The sequence below is a fragment of the Crocuta crocuta genome, unplaced genomic scaffold (assembly GCF_008692635.1).
Source record: "Crocuta crocuta isolate KB4526 unplaced genomic scaffold, BGI_CrCroc_1.0 scaffold67, whole genome shotgun sequence".
Taxonomy (NCBI): Eukaryota; Metazoa; Chordata; class Mammalia; order Carnivora; family Hyaenidae; genus Crocuta; species Crocuta crocuta.
In genome coordinates this window covers 2,446,012-2,463,146 of record NW_027531896.1, presented here as the reverse complement: position 1 = coordinate 2,463,146, position 17,135 = coordinate 2,446,012, and the positions used below count along the sequence as shown (strand labels likewise).

Below are 17,135 nucleotides of genomic sequence, written 5' to 3'. Positions count from 1 at the left end.
TCACCAAGTATCCTGCTTGTCACCTGTGGTGGGTTTGTTTTAGAAGGAGGAAACCCACTCACACTGCAGAAGAAGCCAGGGGAGCAGAGGGAGGGATGAGGGACCTTCCGGGCAGAGTCCGAGTTGGGGGGGAGATCGGAGACCACATCAGATCTGGTCCGAGTCCCCTTTCTCCAGGGAGCTCGCTCTAGCCACCGGCCAGCGTCTCCGGACCCTCCCCTCTGCAGGCGGGCCGCGGGGCGCACTCACCAGCTCCGGCAAGAAGAAGGCGTAGGGGATGGTGAGGAACAGCGAGACCCCCAGGGGCACGTCGGGCGGGGCGTAGCTGGTGGCGGGCGGTGGGTCCGGGGAGGCCATCTCGCTCCCAGTGCCTGGTGCCCTTGGCTCCGCAGCAGCTCGCAGGCTCCGCGGGGCCGTCAAATATCACCTCCTGTCCGACACACCCATCAGACGTCGCCTGGGAGGGGAAAAAAAAAGTTCCAGCCGAGCAGGTCCTTCCACTGGCTCTGGCCAAGAGACTCCTCAGTGAAATGCGACTGCGGATTCGGATTTGCATCAGATGGGCCTTGGCCCGCTGGGGCAGAGCCGCTGGGCACACTGAGGCAAGGAGGGCAGGAGTCTCTTCCTACATTTTCCTTCCTAAGGAATTTTTGAATCCTGGAGCATATTACTCCAGGGGATGCCAGCTACAGCCACCACGCCTCAACCCTGTGGCCTGAACACAGGCAAAGGCAGCTTGCCATGACAAAGACTGTTTATTGAGGCCCTACTATGAGCTAAGCCGAGCTAAGCAATCTGTAGGCAACTCTGGTTCTTCCCACAGCCATGCACAAGGCTATTTTATCGCCTTCCCAAGTAAGGACACGGCGAATCTGTTAGTTAAGGTCACAGAGCTGGTCGCTGACAATGCTGGGTCTTATATCCTTCTGGCCCTGCTGTCTGGGTCCCTTCTTCCCCACTCCTGGGGGGCCGGTCACCCTCCATCTCAAACAGAGGGAGAGAAGCCGCACTCACTTCCAGCTCCTGTCCCCAGGGACTTGGCGTTTCCTTCTCCCTCTGCACCCCCTTCACCGCCCTCCCCTCCGGGTCTCTCTGCTGACAGAGCAGAGGGAGGACTTCACAGAGCAGGGAGAAGTCCACCCCGGCAGGCGTCCCTCGGCAGGCACCGGAGAAGGGCTCAGTTGGCTGGGTGCTGCCTTCCTCCTTCCCTGCAGTGGCCCCCCCGCAGTGTCGCCAGGAGCCGGGCTTGGGGCCAGGCAGTTCCTTCCTGCCTCCCGCCCACCCGCTGGCCCATCAGGGGGGCTGTGACCCAGTGGCCAAGCAGCTCCTTGCACTTTAAAGATAGATCCTGGAGGCTTGAGTCCTTTGCTTCTCCACCTTAGAGTTGACTACTTGCAGAAAGGCTTGGAAACCCAGAGTCTGCTGGGGGTGCTTGGGGTTGGGGTCCCTTCTCCCTGCCCTCCATGGCCTCAACCTCAGCCCTGGGAGGCCAGTCTGGGAGCTGCTCCCTGGGGAGGAAGGGATGTGGGAAGGACAGCCTTGTGTGCTGGGGTAACTAGCAGCCCCCGCAAGAGGCCAGTGCCTATTCATGAGCAAGAGTGGTGAGTTCCAGGGCCTGCCCTCCTGGGTCAGTGGGACAGCCAGCTGGGCCTTTGCCTGGTTGGGGGACGGCCAGCAGAGAGGGCGGCTTTGGATAAACGAAGCCCAAAGCAAGGCATTGCAAGGAGAGGCAAAGAACAAGCCAAGTAAACCTTAAGCCAGCCTCCTCAGGCCCATGGAGACCCAGGAAGAAAGTGAGGCCCTAATCCCACCTGCCATCTGGCCCCCGCCTTGTTTGCAGGGTGAACTCACGCTAAGCAGGCATCGCCTCAGGAATCCCACCTCTTGCCACCTCTCCTGAAGGTCATAAGTAAGCCCTGAGCCACTCTTATGGCCTGTAGGGTGCTTTGACTTGACCACTGACAGCAGGGCATCATGGGAGCAGTTTAGGGAAAGCAAGAAGGAAAACATGGCCCTCATTTGTCATCTATGAAGCAGAAGTAATAATAGAACCTGGGGCCCCTTAGAGGCTGACAGGTCCTGAGCCACTTATACCTCCTGAGGCAATTAGCCCATTAAGAACCGAAGATGTGACAAAACAAGTTCATAAACACTTTGGCATATTTTAAAGAGTTTACATGTAATGAAGTGATGTCGTGTTATCTGTGCCAAAGCATAGGACACTCTACTTAAGCTATTTGTAAGGAAGCTGCAAGGATTCATAATGCATCACAGGTAGTGAGATCCCGGAAAGGGCAGAAGCTCAGAGCTGTTAAGAACAGCTTCGGGGCGCCTGGGTGGCTCAGTCGGTTAAGCGTCTGACTTCGGCTCAGGTCATTCATCTCGCAGTTCGTGGGTTCGAGCCCCGCATCGGGCTCTGTGCTGACTGCCAGCTCAGAGCCTGGAGCCTGCTTCAGATTCCGTGTCTCCCTCCCTCTCTGACCCTCCCCTGCTCATGCTGTCTCTATCTCTCTCTCAAAAGTAAATAACATATTAAAAAAAAAAAAAAAAAAGAACAGCTTCAACTGGGAAGCAATGGAGAACAGCTCACGCGTTCCTGAAAGGATTCGGAGTTTCGTTTCCGTATTCCTGGAGGAGGTGTCAGCAGACCCTCTACGGCGATAGCTGTTCTCACGCACCCTGGGCTCCTGCAGAAGGAGATGCTTTCCCAGCTGCATCGGGTCCTGTCGGGTATCTTAACGGACGGCCTCAGATAAACAAACCGCGTTTGCAGTGTGATGCCCCCACAGCATCTGCCAAGCTGCGTTTTGGTGGCATCTTCCTCCTGCTGGGCCTTTCCCCCCTTTTTTCTTTTTGGATACAGTTGCATTTTTTTTACTCTATGTCTCAAGAAACTTACTCCAACACAACTGTTAAACATTCTGTATAAAAAGTTATATTATCTGAAAACATATTAGGAAACGAGTTTTTACTTTTCACAGAAACTCTCAAAGAAAAATGAACGAGCAAAAGGATGCCTCTGCCATGCTTTCCATCCCACACAACGAACTTAGGTTTCGCACAAGGAAATTTTTTTAAGTAAAAAGTGAAATAAAATTTGAAAGCCCAGTCCACGCTCCTCTGGGGCCGTGGGTAGGAATGCACTTGAAAACGAGGTCAGAAATCTGCTGTGAGGCTGCGGAGAATGCCAGGCCCAGAAGAGGGGCCTTCCAGATTCTTCTGCGAAGGGCCTGCTGGTTTCCACCTCATGGACTGAGAATGAGAGTTAATCCTGAAAATCATGCAATAGTATCTGAAGCTGCTGATTACGATCGTTGCATTGGAGTGGGTTCAGTGGGATAATCCACATGAAACTATTTAGGATGGTTCCGCAGATGCTTCACGAGTACTTGCCTGTTTATCTAATTCTAACCCTGAAATCTCTTCTGGCCCTCTTTCCTTTCTGTAACAACAGAACCTCCTCTGTTAGTATTTCCACCCTAATTTAAAAAACTAGTTTCAAAATTGTTTTCCTTAATGCATAGTACACTTACAGAAAGAGCGCACAAAACATCCAGACCATGAAACTGCCACTCAGAGCACAGAGTGTTGCCAAGCTCCCAGGCATTTTGCCCTCCCTCCTCCCTGATACTTGTTCTCATGATGTCCTAACCCTGTAGGCTGGTTTTGCCTGTTTCTGGATGGATTCCTTTCTGTCTGCCTTCTTTCACTCAACGTGACGGCGTCTGTGAAACTCGTCCATGTCACTGTGGCTTGTAGCTCACTCACTGCCTCAGTGTTCCACCTTAGGAGCGTGAGCCACTTTATCAATCTGTTGTTTCTGCACATTGGAGTCCTTTCAGTGGGGATTATGATTAAGAACACTACTATGAACTTCTAGAACATGTGCATCTATGTATGCACTTCTATTGGGAATGTCTTAGGAGTAGAATGGTGGGTCACGTGGTATGTGTTTTTAGCAGATGACGTCAAGCTATTTTACTAAGTGGTTTAAACTTCAGTACAGCCTTGAATTGCAAGTAACTTGCTCTGCGAGTGTTCCGTAAGACGAGCAAACATTTCTAATAAATTTTAACTTGATACACGAGCAATGTTTTGTAATTTGAGTAGTATGTGATGCAGAATATTACATGACCACAACTGAGCCAATGTTTCTCTCTCTCTCTCTTTCTCTCGCTGTGGAATTGTGGATGACTGTCTCCCATGCTCAGATGCTCTGTCTCAGGCCACGGGTGTTTGGCAGGAATCAGTGATTTTTCAGAACACTGGAAACAACTGGCACTAGTGTGTTTTTGTCACTTGAAAGCACCCATGGACAGTCCTTTGTATTTCCATAAAGAGTAAGCTCAGCAATGCTTTGCTTCATTCTGGGTCAGGCTGCCTGCAGATCTGGACCTTTCCTCTGCTGCCTTATTGCCAGTTACATTAAATATAATACATGACAAGAGTATTATTAATACCGTACTGTAGTCACATCCGTGCGAGCATATACAATGGCCTCCATGCAGAAAAAGGTTGAAAAGAAAGGTGGGAAGAAGAAGGAGGTGATTATGGTGGAAGTTAAGAAGGAAATCATCAAGAAGTATGAACAAGGTATGTGAGCGGCTGAAATTGCAAGACTGTATAGGGAGTCTATGTCTGTATCTTATCTGCAGAGGAGGAAGAGAAAAATGTGGAGGAATCCCTCACTTCAAATGAGATTAGGGAGATGTGTAAAATGTGGGAAACAGTGCAAAATGTGGTAGAAAGGCACCACCCAAATAAGGCTGTAGCAGTGGGAGCAGTGAATCTGTTTAACGATGATGCAAATTACATTTCTGTGAAATCCTCAGAAGGAGCAAAAGCAAGCGTCATTGGATAGGCTCCTCATTAAAGGTGCACGAAAAGAAAAAGATTCCATTGAGCCAATAGAGAGCAGTGATTCTGTTAGTGACAGTGAGCGTCATCCTACACAATAACCCTTCTCTCATCTCCCTCACACCAGCCACGAAGGTTTTCAAAGGTAAGTGCAGGTGAATTTGTTTATTTTTCTTTATATTTTGTATTTTCTTTATTATTTTGTATTATATTACAGTATTGTAATCATTTTTACATGAATATTTTTTTGGGTTGTGGAATGCATCATCTGAGTTTCCATTATTTCTTATGGAGAAATTCACTTTGATATACAAATGCCTTGGATTACAAGCGTGTTCCCGGAACAAATAATACTTGCAAACCAAAGTTTTACTCTATTTATGTTCCCACTAACAATATGTGCAAGTACTGTTGCTTGTGATTGATGTTTGCATGTATATTATATCACATTTGGGGTTGGATTTTTCTACCCCTTAATTTCTTTAAAAAATTTTTTTTGGTTTATTTATTTTTTTTGGGGGGGAGGGGCAGAAAGAGAGGGAGACACAGAATCTGAAGCAGGCTCCAGGCCCTGAGCTGTCAGCACAGAGCCTGACACAGGGCTCATACCCATGAACTGTGAGGTCATGACCTGAGCTGAAGTCGGACGGTTAATTGACTGAGCCACCCAGGCACCCACCCTTCCATGCCTTTACTTTCAACTTACTTTTATAACTATGTTTACATGGTTTCTTTTTCTGTGATTAGGCTTTAGTTGGGTCCTTTTTCTTTTAAAGTTCTTGCTGGAGTTTGCTGCCTTTGGCGTGTTTAGAATATTTAGACTGAATGTAATTATTGATAAGTTTGGATTTAGGTCTACCGTTTTATTTTTGTTTTTTATCTGTTTGCTTTGTGTTTCATTTCTTTGTTTCCTCTGTCCTGCATTCTTTTGGATTTTTGGAATATTTTTATTGGCCACTTTGGCTCACGTATTGAGTTTTGACTATGCCCCTTTACTGTTTGTTTAGAAGTCTGCTCTCGGAATTACAACATTCACAATTAACTTTCCGGTCTCCTCAGAATTAATATCTTGCCACTTGCAGTGGAATGCAGAAACCTTAAGACCATGTAGGTACCTTTACCCTCTTGTTTTCCCATCACATTGTCATGTGTATTGTATACACGTAAATTCAAAGCTCACCAGACAATACTATGACTTTTGCTTTCAACTTTCGCACATATTTTAAAGAACTTAAGAGAAAAAGAAATGGAGTCCATTCCATGAATGGTTTCATTTTGGTTACTAGAGTTTTAATTCCCCAAACTTCAATTCCATTCTTCTTGTATTGCCTATTTCTCCATTGAGACGATCTTTCTGTTTGTTTCAAGATTTGCCCCTATTTCTTGCAGCATGACTAGAATAGCTGCTTTAAGGTCTCTTAGCTCTTGGGCCACCTCAGAGTTGCCTCTTGATGGTCCCTTTGTCCTTTTCCTTGAGAGATGTGGAGATTTTCCTGGGGCTCCAAATATCCTGTAATTTTGGATTATCTGGACATTGTTAATATTGTGATGCAATTGCGGTCTTGTTTAAATCCTGTAAGAATGGTGATTTGTTTGATATCAGGCAAATGCCTGGTTAGGTTCAGGCTGCGAGCTGCTCCCTACCATCTCTGGGCTGTAAGCACTGAACACCATCATCATCGGTTACATTCTTAAAGGTTTTGCAGTGCTATTCCAATCTGCTCGGTGTGTGTGTGCCAGTCTGGGACTTGGGACAAGTCTGGGACCCTGGAGCTCAGTGCTAAACCCTTTGGGATGCTGTGTAGGGTCCATCTTCGGGTGAGCTCAGGCATTCATACGCCATTTTAGGGAATCACTTTCTTGAGCTCTCCCCTCTCTGTGAACTCCCCACCACTCTCTACTTTCCAGGACATCCTGCCCCTTCCCCTCTCACCTTGGTGCTCTGGCTGAAAAGCCAGGAATTTCGTTTCTCCACTCTGCTGCACCAACACANCAGGCATTCATACGCCATTTTAGGGAATCACTTTCTTGAGCTCTCCCCTCTCTGTGAACTCCCCACCACTCTCTACTTTCCAGGACATCCTGCCCCTTCCCCTCTCACCTTGGTGCTCTGGCTGAAAAGCCAGGAATTTCGTTTCTCCACTCTGCTGTACCAACACACACACACACACACACACACACACACACACACACACACACACACCGAGAGTTACAGGGACAGAGACAGAGAGAAAGGGAGAAAAAGCATCCGGGATATCCCCCATGCTCTTAGGATTCCTGTGGTCAGAGAGAAGAGTTTCCCTCTAGTTACCTGCCTGGCTGCCACTTGCTTTCACCACTACTGTCACAGCTGGGGGCTGGGGCAGGAAAGAATGTGAAAGACAAATAGAAACAGGGGTGTTCTACTCTCTCTTGGACCTGTAGGGGCTCTCTTACCCCTTCCTCAGACCAGAAATAGAGGGCTCCTTTTGGAGAGGATTTTTGGTCTGTATCCCGTGCACAGTGCTGGGTTTCACGTTGTGTCTGACCCAGGCCTGGTGATATCAGAGGACAGAAAATGGGAAACTCACCACTAATCTCTATTTGACTAGANCCCAGGATGTTGACTTCAGGACAGCAGTAATTTTGCTCATTTTGAATACTGCCTGGAACACAGTAAGCACTCAATAAATGTTTTCAAATGACTGAATCTATGCTTTCAGTCATAACGACTTTGGAGACAACTGCCCATCTTTTTTTTGACTCCTCTTCCTCAACCTCTCTCCCCACCAATAAACCGCCTCATATGTTTTTCAGAAAAGATTTACTGGTTGCCTGACAAATAAGGTGCAGGCCAGGAGAACGCCACGGATGCCTGGGGACAGGATAGCCGGTGGTATCCCTTAGGGCTCTTCCCATTGCAGGGGTTGGGAGAACCCATTCCAACGTTAACAGTGGAGGGAAGACTGGGTGGCTCAAGTCGGTTACATGTCTGACTTCGGCTCAGGTCATGATCTGGCGGCTTGTGAGTTCGAGCCCCGCTTTGGGCTCTGTGCTGAGAGCTCAGAGCCTGGAGCCTGCTTCAGATTCTGTGTCTGTCACTCTCTCTGTCCCTCCCTTGCCATGCTCTGTCTGTCTCTTAATAATAAATAAACGTAAAAAAACTTTTTTTAATAAAAAAAAACCAATGGAGGGAATAGATTACCTAGGGAAAGTGAGAAGTTCAGAGGGAATTCTGCCTTCAGGTGAGGCTGGATCCAGAGGCTCAAGCAATGCTACTGGGGGTCTAGATCCCCTCTGCCTGTGAGCCCCACCTGTCACTGTCACTGCAGTTGGCTTCATCCTTTTTTTTTTTTTTTTTTTAATTTCTAGGAGAGAGATAGAGAGAGAGACAGCATGAGCAGGGGAGGGTCAGAGAGAGAGGGAGATACAGACTCTGAAATAGGCTCCAGGCTCTGAGCTGGCAGTCAGCACAGAGCCCGACGTGGGGCTTGAACCCACGAACCGCGAGATCATGACCTAAGCGAAAGTCGGACGCCTAACCGACTAAGCCACCCAGGCGCCCCAACAGTTGTTGGCTTCATCCTTGACCTCAGTCAGGGCAAGCCCCCAATCTCCCCCATAGACACACACTCTAGGCTCTCTCTTCCTGGTGACAATGTCCCTGACATTGTCAGTGATTTCACGTCTCCCACTACACTTGGCAGGGAATGAAAAGTGCTCTGGTAGGAGTAAATCTCCTGGGATTTCCTCTCTGTTGGTCCATTCCCAGGCCCCTCACTGAGACAGGGCAATGGGGCATGCTGATGTACCAGGGCCAATCAGGGCCTACCCCTGGAGCTGGGATAAAAGTGTGTGTGTGTGTGTGTGTGTGTGTGTGTGTGTGTGTGCATGTGTGTAAGAGGAATAGGAATAAAGCTACCAGGAAAGAAGTAGATGGATGCTGGGCATCAAAAATGCCAGCGGCCACTGAAACAACTTTCTACTGCAGGAAAAGGGGCACAGACAACTCTTCCCCTTTATGCTGCAGGGACACACGTGTCCCAATGGCTCTAGCCTCTCGATTCAGGCACAGCTTGACTGCAGCTACTGCCTCTACAAGTCAAGGTCACCTCGACTCTCAAACCAGGGAGATAAAATGCACACATGGATAGGCACAGGCTTGGGAGGAGGTCATGGTTCATGTTGTTTTTGAGGCTGTCAGGCAGAACAGAGTCTGGCTCCTGGGCAAACTGTCTCTGGTGCAGACTGTCTCTGGGCAGTCTGTCTCTGGTGTTTGGGCAGGTGCAGAACATTTCAGGCCCAAAGGGTAGCTTCGAGGAAAGAGGAGAGACTTACTGGGATAATGTTTGGGTCGTCCAGAGATAGCTACCTGGAGGAGAGCTCAGAAAGCTTGGAGCCTTTTCCTCTTATCCCCTAAAGTGGCCTCTCCGAAAGGACAAAGTTCTGCAAAGTGAAACTTTGCCAGCAAAGTCTGACACAAGAGAGCAGGTTAAGGTCCAGTCTGTCTCCAGGGTGTGAGAAATGGGCTAAGCGATAGACACACTATCAAAGTCCTGAATTTGAGCTGTATTCCATGCGTGATTTTCATCTTCTATTGCTGTCTGCAGATGGACATGCCCTCTCATCTGGTGTGTCATTGTGGAGTCATAAAGCCCGAGGCCTCCATTTTCCTATGTGGGACTCATGTCTTCACTCATGGCTTCACCCGCCCTCCCCATCCAGATCCGGTGGCGAGTCTGGGTGCTGAGAGATACAAGGTCGTCAGATCCAAGTGTTCCTGAGTTTCAGAGTGAAGGGCGGGAGTTCAGATAGTGAGGCATACATACCTCCAAACATGGGTGGGAAGCTAGTCGGTCCCTGAGGGTCTGATAGAGGAGTTGAGGGAGAGAGGATGCAGATAAGGAGAAATCACTACACCCACTGCTTATGTGCTCCCGCTGCAGTGCTGTTAGTATTCCAGGCCCCAGTAGGGTTGGAACGCAGGTAGAATGGCAACAACAAAGGTCTGTGCTCTTCCTTTGTAGTTCTCGTGTTTACTGCTGTCCACCTCGTGCATAGTAAGTTAGGACAGGGCTCATGTGGGGGCTGCTCCCCCTGTGTCCTCAAAGCCGAATGCTGGGCCTGGAGTATAGTAGGTACTCAGCGAATACACGCTGAATGAATAAAGGAACGGACAATGATAAAATTCATGCACGGTGCCTCAAGTAGGTAGGGTTTGGTCTCCGATTCTCTGGTTTGAGCAAACAGAACACAGAGCAGCTAGGTAGACAGCTCGCTCTGATCGCCTCCACGCCCCAAGAGAACTTCCCAACTTGGAATGCTTCCCAGGAGAGGAAGTGAGAGGAAGCAGGGCCATTTCACGGCAAAGGATATCCTCTAATGCTGCAAATTGACAAAGCCTTCAGCTGCTCGATGACACTTCCAGCTCCCTCCCTCTACTGATGGGATTCCCAGATGCTACCAGGTTGGCAAGTTAAACCTGCTCTGTTTGTGTGTGGTTTTATATATTTCAAATGGTTCCTTGTGAGTTGTTCAGGCCTCATCCCTGGCACCCTAAAGAGCACTCAAGACTAAGATTGCACCATCCAGTCCATGAGGGGAGTGCAACATTCTTCACCTCCAGCGGATCTCATGGATATGACACTCAATCAATTACAAGAGGCTGGGAGGTTGGGGAGGAGAGGACCATGTAGTTTCCAGTTTCACAACCCCTTCCTGCCACCAGTGGTTCTGCTGCGGGGAGTCCCCCTGGCCTCACAGGAAGGCAGCACATTCAGGGTCACTCGGCAAAGGTCTGCTGGTCACCTTGTTGCTGCTCCCCCACTAAGGCACTCACAATTAATTCAGCGTTGCCAAGTCACGCTTCTTGAAACAGACCCCAGGACTCATTTCCAGGATGTTTTTGGCTGCCTGACAAACCCTTCCTGTTTTGGAAGTAGAAAGTGACATTAAAAAAGCCAGGGAGGCTTCAGTGTTTTGTTTTTTTTTTTTTGTATTTTTTTTAAAGATTCCAATGACTGAAGAGTGGAGGCTCTTAATGGCAGAGATGTACTCGCTTGAGGAACTGTCCTCTCCTCGGAGACTAACTGCCTATTGCTTTGTTTTTTGGCCTAATCCTTTCTGAAACTCTTTTCTCTCATGTTCCCATATTTTCCTCATGTGTCAGAAACTATGAAGTTGCCCACATTTGTTAATCATGACACATTTCAAATAAACACGGAAGACAGCCTGAAAACATCTAGTAAAGAAAGCTTGTGCTCTTCATGGGTACATTTGCTGAAAGGAATTCACCAGCAATATTTTCTTTCATTGAAAATGCCCAACTGCTGGCCTAATGCTGAGTGATCAAAAAAAANAAACAAACCCCGAGTAGGATAAGGAGTTAAGGATTCTACCAAAAAAATGAACTTCACAATGGTGAGTGACATGGTTTCGTGTATCTTCAAATGAGACTGCAAGGGCCTAAGAGGAGGCAACTCAGTGACAGAATGAGGGAAAGTCCCTGCACACATGTTCACTACCTCCATTTAGAAAGGCAGAAACCTCTTTCCCTTGAAGCAGGAGCTGCAGAGGGCCTTGGTCCCTGAGAGAGGGAGACAGTGGCTGGGGAAGAGGTCAGGGCAACTGCATCGGGATGGCCATACGAATGGTGTCTGGACGTTCAGCTGCCCGCATGGCACAGAGGGCAGAGGGAGAGAGGCTCCAGAATATAGCTCTTGGAGATACAGTGAAATCTCCTTGTCAAGGCCAAGTTCCCTTGTCCGATTTGTGGCTGGGAACCCTTACATACCATGTTCATTTCTGAGATGAAGGCCCAAGTGGAGTTTAGATTAATGGTTGCGGGCAAGCTAATTAAGTTGAAGCCGAGGAGTTTCAGAATATGGTGGATCTCTGCAAGTAAGGGACTGTTTTAAGGCCGCGTGTGGCCTGAAAAAGTACCTCAGTTGGTCCTCTGGCCATGCAGGTTAAACTCTAATTTGATCATGTTTTTCTTCAAATAGCGTTCTCGTGTTTTATTTGCACCTGCGATTCCTCAGTGTTTGTTCTGATGAGAGGAATATCTTTGGTTGTGGAAAATCATACATGAGATTGTGGAAAATTATACATGACCTTTACTTGGTATATTGTCTATGCTACTTACTAGCTGTCTTTGGACCAAGTGCTTCACCTGCCTGGCCTGTTTCTTCAGCAATAATACAGGAACAAATCAGTACCTAATTCCCATAGTGGCTGTGGGGACTAACCTAGTTAACTGAAGATATGCATAGGAGGCACTCGATAAATGCCAGCTGTATTATTACTATTAACAGTGAAGTCTTGAGACAATTCACCAGCAGCCACAAGTTTATTTGAATGCAACAAAACCTTTGCTCTCTGACAGAGGGGTAGGTTGACTCATTCCTCGAAGCCTGAAAGGTTTTTGTTTTTCGTTTTTGAAAGAGCACTAATATGGACTCGAAAAGGCAAAACTAGATCCTGCTTTTATTTCTAATTAGGATAAATCACATTCAAATAGTAGACTGAATCGAATGATTCTTAGCATATTTTTTTTCCGATTCCTCCTTCATTTCACAACATAGCTTTTATTAGCAACAATAATATATTTTTATATAGACTATTATCAAACATATGATTTACAATGATCTTTTCTCATTCTGCAGACTGTATTTTCAATTTCTTTTTTAAAATAATTTTATCTTTTTCATCATGATAAGCATCCTCTTTAATCTCCATCTCCTATTTCCCCCATCTCTCCACTATGGTAACCATCATTTTGCTTCCTATAGTTAAGTCTGTTTCTTGGCTTGTCTTCTTTTCCTTTTGTTCATTTGTTTTCTTAAATTCCATCTATGAGTGAAATCATACGGTATTTGTTTTCCTCTATTTCCCTCAGCATTATACTCTCTAGATCCATCCATGTTGTTGCAAATGTCAAGATTTTGTTTTTTATGGGTGAATAATATTCCACTACATATATATCTTTTATATATCTTATATATATCTTTGATATAGATATACGTCTTTTCTAAATGTTTATTTATTTTTGAGAGAGACAGAGCCCAAGCACAAGCAGAGAAGGGGCAGAGAGAGGGAGACACAGAATCCAAGGCAGGCTCCAGGCTCTGAGCTGTCCACACAAACCCTGATGTAGGGCTTGAACTCATGAACTGTGAGATCATGACCTGAGCTGAAGTCAGACCCTTAACTGACTGAGCCACCCAGGCGCCCCCGCCCCCCCTGCCAATCTTCTTTATCCATTTATCCATCAATGGACACTTGGGTGCTTACACAATTTGGCTATTGTGAATAATGCTGTAATAAACATGGGGTGCATGTATCCCTTCAAATTAGTGTTTTTGTATTCTTAGGGAAATCCACAGTAGTAGAATTACTAGATCATAGGGTATTTATGTTTTTAATTTTTTTGAGGAGTCTGCATACTGTTTTCACAGTGGCTGCACTAGATTGCATTCCCACCAACAGTGCATGAGGCTTCCTTTTCTCCACATCCTCACCCACACTTGTTTCTTGTGTTTTTGATTTTAGCCATTCTGACAGATGTGACATGATATTTCATCAGTTTTGATTTGCATTTCCCTGATGATCAGTGATGTTGAGCATCTTTTCAAGTGTCTGTTGGCCATCTGTATGTGTTCTTTGGAGAAACGTATGTTCATGTCTTCTGCCCATTTTTGAATTGGATTATTTATTTTGGGGGTATTGAGTTGCATCAGTCCTTTATATGTTTTGGATACTAACCCTTTATCGGACATGTCATTTGCAAATATCTCCTCTCATTCAGTAGGCTGTCTTTTAGGTTTTTTGCTTCCTTCACTGTGCAGAAGCTTTTTATTTTGATGTAGTCCCAATAGTTTATTTGTATTTTCACTTTCTTGATCACAAATTTAGCTTTTGATAAAAATCTTGCTTTTATACCAATACAGTCAACTTAAATTTGTTAGTTGGTTCTTGAAAAAAATTCTCTAAATTTTGATAACACTATTTCCTTATGAAATGTATTTTATTGTATCAACATATATTCAAATTCTCAGGTAAGGACTTTTTATAGAATGTGGTCTGTATAAAAAAGAATAGAGCCTAAGTTACAATGGAACGGTTACTTTTGGTTCTGTCATTTTATTCAGGTATCGAGGAGGGTCCATCGATTCAGTGGGAAGCTGTGGATCAACGGCCACCATTGTCAGGCTGCGTTCTTTCTTATTTCACCCAAGAAGTCATAGGTCTGTTCTGAAATGTCAAAAGGTTTGTGGACTCCATGTGGCGAAAGCAGAGCTTGCAGACCACCCTCGCCGCCTTGGTTTTGCTTAAGGAAGTCCGCGATAACCTTCCACCGGGCAGCCTCTGTCTCCTCTTCTGCCCACCTGTACGGGGGCAGGAGTGTGGAGTGCAGAAGAGGCGCCACACAGCCGTGGTACACCAGGAGGAACATGGCCTTCAGGGACTCTTGGTCTCTCTGGGAAAACAGCAGAAACAACTGTGAGTGGACCTACATCATTCCTTTTTAAGTGTTAAATTCTATGAACTCCGTAAACTAAAATCCACCTAAGGGGTGAGATGGAGGGTGCCATTGGTGCCTGGCAAGTAATTGGCTCTGAATCAGCTACTCAGTGGGGAAACAGTACTCTCTGAGACCAGGGTGTCTCCTAAGCTCCGCCGAGGGGTTCCACACGTGCCATCAAGGACACCGGGGTGCTGAAATCTAATTCTGGTGATAAAGGTGTGGTTCCAGGGCAACATGACTAGAACACAATGTGAAGGTAGCCGTGTCCCCTTAATTAGGTTATAGCACATCAGAGACAATGTTAAGTTGTTACAAAAGAAGGGCAGCATGAAATCCAGAGAAAGGAGACCCAAGGACTAAGAATGTGCAGACCCTCCCCAAATAACAAGAGTACTGCAGTCATAACCAGTCAACCCTGACAGTGACAGGCCAGGGTGGGACTCTCAGGGAGCACGGCAGTCGGGTGGGGGAGATACTATACACATCAGATCTGCACATAAATATGGTTCCTCCAAGCAACCATGTGTGCGGCAATTTCTACAGGCCTGAGGCCCAGCACCTTGTCCACTGATGTCCTAGAAAGCATTAAATCTGCCAATTTTAGCAAAGGTCAAGTGTAGATGGTACTGGTCAAATGGAAGCTCAACTACAAACACAATGCACTTTATGATACATATAGTGTGTGTATATGTATATATCATATACATAGCATACATATTATATATATTATACATATAGTGTATATTATGTAAAATACACAGTGTATGTTTTTAAAAGTTTTTAGGATTTTTGTTTGTTCTCCCATGTTCCTTGCAGATAGTTAACATGTTAGACTTGAAGTACAGAAACCATGTACCATAAGCCAAATGCAGCCCACTGCCTCTGTTTGTAAATAAAGTTTTATAGAAACCCAGCCCCACTCACATGTTTACATGTAGTCTGTAGCTGCCTTTGTGCTACAGTGGTAGAGTAGAGTACTGTAACAGGACCTTACAGCCTGCAAAGCCAAATGTATTTACTATGTGGCTCTTTACAGAAAAAGTTTGTCAGTCCTGGATTAGAGCAGTGAAGCCATTACTCACTGAGGAATACGAGTTCTGTGTGGTAATCACCGAGCTTCTATGGTAATGTAAGCATGAGCCATGCAGTTTTAAATGTATTATACAGCTTAGGCCAATTTTCTTTTCCCTTCTCCTTACGTGATATGAACTTTGAGAGCTAGAGGAATTTTTTTCTAAATAAGAGAAACCTGATAGCCAATTGGGAGACTTTGTTTAGAAACTTCTCAAATAACACTCACTGATCTGGAATGATTGTTTTGATCAAGTGTTTCTTTTCACATGAGGACTGCTCCCCCATACCCTGCTTGGAACATGTCTTTGCAACCATGATGACACAGTTTAACTGGTTGGGAGGGATTATGACTACGGCTACTCTGGCTAAGACGGGCATTATTAGCAAGTGTAAGCAAGCAGTGAGCGCCGCAAATGTTCAGTTCAGCGTGGAAAATCACATTACCTTCTCTGATCTTTTTAATGTGCTCTCTTTCTCAGCCCACGAACTCTAAAAAGTAAATCAAAGTATCATATTAATCTGAGTATTCACAAGCCTTTGCCACAGATGAACAGGGTTAAAAACACTGTACGGACCCTACATGGGTGAGAAGTGGATATGTAGGCGCCTACTGCTAACGAGCTGGAGCCAGACTGACCAGGAGGTGAAAGACGCCTTGGACGCACCATGATTCTTACAAGTTGAAATTAATTTAAGAACAGAATCAGTGAAACACTAACAGATCCTTGCAAAGTGCATAAACATAGTACCTGAGCAATAACATACTATGCAGGTTTTAAGTTCAGATGGTAAACGAAAATAGGAAACTCTGCCAAATACCATACTTCTTGGCAATCCTGTCTGCCATGATGATGACGGGGATCAGAGGGGGATAAAATGAAGTACAGCTTTGCAAGTAAATACTCCACTCTGTTCACAAAGATTCATACAAGCTTCTTTAAGGAAGTAAAAAACCCAGAATTCAATTAATCCCACAGACACATGAATTGAAGCCTTTCTCAGTGCTAGTTCCGGGCAAACTGTGAGCAAGAGGGATGTGCCCATCCCCGCGGCTGCTTATTCCCCGCCTCTGCTTTGTGCCTGTTTGCAGGTATTCTCCTGCTGGTGCCTGTTTTCATGGATTCCTTGAAAGCACCAGCCCTTATTTCAGTAAGGAGGCCCTGGGGTGGATATGACAGATGGCACCAAGAATGAGATTCTCCATGAAATGAAAGAGAAGTTTCCTACCAAGAGACCACAGGCTGTGCCCCTGATGAGCCAGATCTTGGAATGGTTGTGTTTACCCTGACCTGTTACCACGAATGGCCAGTTATTACCATGAAAGAACTACCTTATGAGACTGGGGTCTACCGCCCTCATTGACTGCTGCACCTGCAGGTCTTGGGGAGTTTCAAGAGGCCCCTTCAAGAGCTAGGGTGCTTTACTAAACAGGCCAGGTATTATTATTATTATTATTATTATCATTATTAAAATACCAACAACAAACTAAACTTGGCTAAGTTGACACTAGGAGGCTCACACCCTTCATAATGTGAACCTTAAAAGGTATCTGACTTCACATGACTATCACTTAGCAACTTCAGACATACTGTCTGGAAAAGCTTGCCTGTTGTTAGTTAGTTGTATCAAGGTCCCATCTCATTTTTCACTGAGCTACCAGCAAGCAGTAGGGTGTATCATTTACAGTAAGTCAGTGGCA

General features: G+C 45.9%; 2 protein-coding genes across 4 annotated transcripts in view; both read right to left on the bottom strand.

The window, feature by feature from the left end:
• MALL (mal, T cell differentiation protein like) overlaps positions 1-357 on the bottom strand; it is a 26,300-nt gene extending 25,943 nt beyond the window's left edge. For both annotated transcript variants that reach the window (XM_077773504.1, XM_077773505.1), the window contains exon 1: positions 250-357. In XM_077773504.1, the coding sequence (XP_077629630.1) occupies positions 250-357 (108 nt within the window). The remainder of the gene's footprint in view (positions 1-249) is intronic.
• A 13,600-nt stretch (positions 358-13,957) lies between these two features.
• Positions 13,958-17,135, bottom strand: part of NPHP1 (nephrocystin 1) — a 57,616-nt gene continuing 54,438 nt past the window's right edge. For both annotated transcript variants that reach the window (XM_077773443.1, XM_077773444.1), the window contains exons 19-20: positions 15,881-15,925; positions 13,958-14,314 (exon numbers count right to left, since the gene is read on the bottom strand). In XM_077773443.1, the coding sequence (XP_077629569.1) occupies positions 14,042-14,314; positions 15,881-15,925 (318 nt within the window). In that variant the 3' untranslated portion in view covers positions 13,958-14,041. The remainder of the gene's footprint in view (positions 14,315-15,880; positions 15,926-17,135) is intronic.